Here is a 5,959-nt window from a genome sequence, read left to right on the forward strand (position 1 = left end):
TGATGACAGCATCGTATCCGGCAATACTATATACCGGAAAACACCGGAAAACAACCGGAAAACACCATTTTATACTGAATACCGGAAAACACCGGAAAAACACTAAATACCGGAAAACACCCTAAATACCGGAAACACCCAAAATAGGTAACCCGGAGCCTGGTCCTCTGTGTGCGGTTTTGGACCAAGTGAGCGCCGATGAAGGAAGGTCAAGGTCATTACGATGTTCATTTTAAAAATAGCACCTCCCACCCCACAAAAAAAAAAAATCCGATTTGTTTTTCTCTAAAAAAATTTTGCCGAAAAAAATTTTCTGTCTCAAAAAAAAAATTCGAATTTTTCCGAAAAATTGGTTTTACAAAAAAATATTCCGTAGAAAAAAATTTTACAGAGAAAAATACTGGAAAAAAAATTGAATTTTTTTTGAGAGAAATTTGGGGGAAGAAATTTTTAAAAAAAATCTGAAAATAAATTTTTCTTTGACCGTCGGCGATCGCTCGCTTGTATGTTAATGAACTTATTTCATCAGCGCTCACCTGGTCCAAAACCACAAACAAGGACCAAACTCCGGGTTTCTAAATAGCTACCGGAAAACTTAGAAGATAAACTGTGCCCGAGATTTTTTTAGAGAGCGCGCCGCGCCGCTCCGGGAGGGATCATCGTCTGGGTGGGACGGGGGTGGAATTGTCCAGTCACGTGACGAACATAGATCTCCCGTTCCTCAACCCATATTATTTCCACAGTCATTGTCATTAATCACAAATTACGGGATGATATACGAAAATGCAAGTTTACTTTGAAATAGTACAAATGATACTTTTCCATCTACAATCTTCAGATAAAAGGATGCAAGTTCTTACACAGTGCAGCATAATTTGTGCAACAGAAGACATCTCGAATATCGATTGTCTGAAAAAACATTTTCTCGGGGACATATTTTTCCGAATACGCATTCGGTGTAAGTCTTCAGCCACCAGGAAGTGGTTAACATAGTAATTTTTTATTACGATAGTAATACATAAAACAAATTGGTTGCCTGAGGTTCTCGGGGGGAAAGTAGCCTCATCGGCTAGAGTCCTCTATTTCACAAACAAAAAAAACAATTGCTTCCTTGAAAATGTATCGATCAACCCTTTTCACAGACGTCCAGCTTACCACTTCCCGTCAATGCAGTAAGATCGAATATGTAGTTTTCTCATGGACAATTGGGCGAAAGTTGGGGTTTTCTCAAGGAAAACTGGTCAACAAGTTGGGGAAAAAAGCTCGAAAAGTAATCCAGAAAAAAATCCTGTGTGCGGCCCTCGGAATATGATGGAATATGTTGAATATTATTATGGTTCAAGTGATTATATTTGACCCTGGAATGAAAGTAAGCTCAGAAACAAGTAGATTTTTAGCCCTTCCAACGAGATGGATAGCTCTTGGAAAGGATAGACACTTTTCAGATTACAGCCTGTCCGAGAATTGCGTGGCATCCATTTCGTTTGGTGATTAGGACACATAGCGGTTAAACCTGGAACTTCAACTCGAACTATTTAGAGATTTATTAACTCGCTTTTGATGATACTTGCTGTTTTATGATGCGATTTTTTGTTACCAAGGGAGGAGTTGTCCTAGTCGTGCCTCCCTGATGCCAGCGTTACTGGTAAGAATCAGGAGACCGGCGCAACCGGCATATAATGGGGCCCTCCGAGGGCAGTGTTTAATCTATTGAAATACTGAAACACTGAAATCTACTGAAAACTAAAATTAAAATACAAAATAAAATATTATCAATGATGGAGGTAGACTGATTGCGTCTTTAAAAACATTCAAAACATAATAGGCATCAACAAAGTTTTGGAGAAACAAAATCGGATTTTTTTATTTTTTTTTGGGGGGGGGGGGGGTATTTGTAAAACCAACATCGTAATGACCTTGACCTTCCTTCATCCGCGCTCACTTGGTCCAAAACCGCACACAGAGGACCAGGCTCCGGGTTACCTATTTATTAGGGCTGCAACGATTCATCGATGAATCGATGAACCGCGATAGTTTAAAAATCCACGATGCACGATACAATCAATGTCCGTATTGCGATTCGTTATCCAAAATTAAAAAAGAAAATCGACTGACATTCTGTCGTTGAAATATCCTAACGAGGAATGCCTAAATAAGTCTATGAGTAAAATAACTTTTTTTACTTTCAGCGAGTACGTGTTAACTCGCTTTCGTCACGTGAATAATTCGAGACTTTCAGCTATTTCGTCAAGAATAAAAAAAATATCAGTCTGGATAAGCAAGTCATGCATGAAATTAGGTTACTTGCAAATTACACACTTGAATAATATGCGGAAAAAACATACAACATATTATTATAAATACGTCAGTAATATGCGATTTGTAATAAGACTACTGTGCAAGAATGGTGATAGGTGCATACAATGATCAGCACAATTATCTTTTCTATATTTTCAATGTATAATAATATTTTAACATTCAAATTTCGTATTGTTATTTTCTTTGCCATTCTCTCATCTACGACTGACCTGACAACGAGAAAGCTTTCCATTGGCTGAAATTGTTGTAGCAATACGAGCCAGCCATTGAATTGATTCAGCAACAGAATATTTTTAATAATGATGCATTCGTCAACAAATTCAGGTCGTACGGGCGACAAAAATAATGTAGAAATTGAAAATCCCTCTGCTAAGTATAAGTCACAAGTATGGGAGTTTTTTGGATTTCCCGTAAATTATGACAATAATGGAATTCGTTCAGTGGACCGAGAAAACACCATATGCAGACGATGTTATCAAAAAATCAAATATAACGGGAATACTACAAACATGATAACACACTTAAGTCGACACCATGCTGTTCTAGACGTAACAACAAAACGAAAACCTGTCAATATGACGTTTGTGTCTGTTCCTACAGATGAAACTGGGAGGGAATCGCCTGGTGAAGTTCCAATGGTTGGTCAGTTGCGTATGCAGTCCTTTTTACAATCTCCATTAGCCCCTAATAGTGCTCGTGCACTAGCAATTACACACAGTATTGCACTTTTCATTGCCTTAGATCTGAGACCACTGTGTGTTGTGAATAATCGAGGTTTTCAGAACATGGTACATCAACTTGAGCCACGTTATCATATCCCGTCACGAACTCACTTTACCAACAATGTAATACCTCAAATTTACGCCCAGACAAAGGAAATAGTAAATCAAAAATTAAATGAGGCTGATTTTGTTAGTATCACCACAGATGGCTGGACATCGAGATCCACGCAGAGTTTCATAACTGTCACTGCCCATTTTGTTGATAGCAAATGGAATATTCAGAGTTTTGTCCTGCAGACTAGAGTACTGAATGAATCGCATACAAGTGGAATACTTGCAGACCTTCTTATAGAATGCGCACGAGAATGGAAGCTTACGCGTCCAGGGACAAATATACTTGTTACTACAGACAATGCTCGAAATGTTGTTAATTCAGTGAGAGATGCTAAAGGGTTTGGACCAAATGTGCGATGTTTTGCACATACGATTAACTTAGCCTGCCAAAAAAGTCTTCAAACAACAACCTTATCTCGACTTCTAGGAAAAATTCGTAAGGTGGTCACCTATTTTCACCACAGTTGCTATGGTGCTGAAGTTTTAAAATCCAAACAAGCAATCCTTGAGTTACCTCGTCACAGTCTTATCATCGATGTTTCCACTCGGTGGAATTCTACCTATGAAATGCCAGAACGGTATTATGAACAGCACGAGGCAGTGTTGTTATCAACTTTAGACATTAAAAAGAAGAACAAAGACCTTGTCACACTCACTGATGATGATCTCAATAATGTCAAGTCTGTAGCAGAAATTCTCAAACCATTGCAGACAGTTACCACACTGTTATGTTCAGAGCAAACACCTACAATTTCTATAATACTTCCATTAAAGAAAAAAATCATTGAATCTGTAGAACCTGTGGAAACTGACACAAAGATATTACAAGAGGTTAAGTCTGCAATTTTAGAAGATTTGAAACCACGTTACACAGAGCCAGGATTGCTTAAATTTCTGGAAGAAAGTACTGTAGCAGAAATTCTCAAACCATTGCAGACAGTTACCACACTGTTATGTTCAGAGCAAACACCTACAATTTCTATAATACTTCCATTAAAGAAAAAAATCATTGAATCTGTAGAACCTGTGGAAACTGACACAAAGATATTACAAGAGGTTAAGTCTGCAATTTTAGAAGATTTGAAACCACGTTACACAGAGCCAGGATTGCTTAAATTTCTGGAAGAAAGTACTGCACTTGATCCTCGGTTTAGATCCCTGCCTTTTTCAGAATATGAGAATACCAATTTTGCTGTTTACTCAAGAATAATGGCAAAATGTTTGCAGTACTCTAAAGATTGTAAGGTAAATGGGATTTTAAAAATAAACAAGTACCAGTTTTAAAAATATTTTCATTTGTGATGTCAAATAGCTTTAATTAAAAGTAGTTTAGCTAGTGTTCTTGAAGAGTAAGCCTAGTTTGGGATGCTGTCTGGACTGGTTAAATAGAATTTTTAAAACACCAAGTGAATTGCTTTCAGTAGAAAAGTGTATTTTAGGTCATGTGATCTAATGAAATTTTCGTTTTTATATTTGCAGGTGTGTGATGATAATGAAACGGAAAGCATTGCTTTGTTGACTGATGGGTTAGACAGTGAAGAACCGCCAAAAAAGAAAACAGCTCTTGAAGAATTACTTGGAGATACTTTTTCCAAATCTACTACGAGCACTAGTCAGTTAGATGATCTGCAGCATGAAATAAAAACCTATCAGGAAGGCATCAAAACACCATTGGACTCTAGCCCTTTATTGTGGTGGGCAGCTAATGAATCTCAATTTCCTCAACTCAGTTTACAAGCGAGAAAATACTTAGGCATTCCCGGTACCTCAGTGCCTAGTGAGCGAGTGTTTTCGACTGCTGGAGATATAGTCTCTGCTCAAAGAAATTGTTTACACCCTGATAATGTGGATATCCTCATCTTTTTGAAAAATAACTTTAATTTATCATAACTTTCATTAACTAGCAAATGTGTTGACTTGTTGGGTTATTGTTTTGTTTTGTTATGCTCAATAATTTACATGAAAATCAGAAGATATTTAATTGCTGAATATGACAAAAATATCACAGAATTATGTGGGAAAAATTACGTTAGCTGATTAAATATACCTGAATTCCATTGGTCCTATTTGAATCACATTTGGGGTGACTGTCTAATTTTAACATGATTGTTTTGAAAAACTTTTTGGATGCTTATGTTACATGGTGTAAAGGAAAAGTATTAGATGTTTGATAATTGCTTGATTGATAGAAGTTAGGGGGAGAAATACATGTACTGTGGTGTAGTTATGATATTCATTCTTGTACTGTAAAGCTGTTAAGGATCTAGACTACTGCAAGCTTATAAATAACATGTAGATTTAATCATTTAAAGTAAATCATACAAATAGGCCTTACTTAACCCTTCCTTATGTTCACAGTGAAAGATTTGAACTTTGCTATTGAAGGAATGAAAGTAGAGTGGGTTCCTGTCAAGTTGATAATTATAATAATTATTGATATGTGATAAAGGGTTTATCACACACATTATACAAACCTTTGAAAAAGGTGATAATATTATGTTTAAAGTAAAAAAATAAAGACTTTTAAAATTGAACAGCAGTTTTTAAATTGACTTCCTGCATCGCGATATTAATCGTATCGTGGGGTATGAATCGTGATACGCATCGTATCGTGGCCTGGTGTATCGTTGCAGCCCTACTATTTATGGTGTTTTCCGGTATTTAGGATGTTTTCCGGTATTTAATGTTTTTCCGGTGTTTTCCGGTATTCAGTATAAAATGGTGTTTTCCGTGTTTTCCGGTTGTTTTCCGGTGTTTTCCTGTGTTTTCCGGTATATAGTATGGCCCTTAGTATCTAGTCGCTT

General features: G+C 36.8%; 1 protein-coding gene across 1 annotated transcript; it reads left to right on the forward strand.

Moving 5' to 3' along the window:
- The first annotated feature begins 3,104 nt into the window (after positions 1–3,104).
- On the forward strand, positions 3,105–5,045 carry LOC130014025 (uncharacterized). The gene is made up of 3 exons (XM_056102811.1): positions 3,105–3,299; positions 4,077–4,181; positions 4,941–5,045. The coding sequence occupies exons 1-3, from the start codon at positions 3,105–3,107 to the stop codon at positions 5,043–5,045; spliced, it is 405 nt and encodes a 134-aa protein (XP_055958786.1).
- Positions 5,046–5,959: the final 914 nt, after the last annotated feature.

Source organism: Patella vulgata, chromosome 8 (genome assembly GCF_932274485.2).
Source record: "Patella vulgata chromosome 8, xgPatVulg1.2, whole genome shotgun sequence".
Lineage (NCBI taxonomy): Eukaryota > Metazoa > Mollusca > Gastropoda > Patellidae > Patella > Patella vulgata.

Bases quoted from the DNA above. Each gene is read 5' to 3' on its own strand.
- LOC130014025 (XM_056102811.1), top strand. From the start codon at position 3,105: ATGGTACATCAACTTGAGCCACGTTATCATATCCCGTCACGAACTCAC. The intron at 3,300-4,076 runs GTTGATAGCAAA...GTAGCAGAAATT, and splicing joins TAACTGTCACTGCCCATTTT to CTCAAACCATTGCAGACAGT. The intron at 4,182-4,940 runs GTGGAAACTGAC...CCTAGTGAGCGA, and splicing joins TCATTGAATCTGTAGAACCT to GTGTTTTCGACTGCTGGAGA.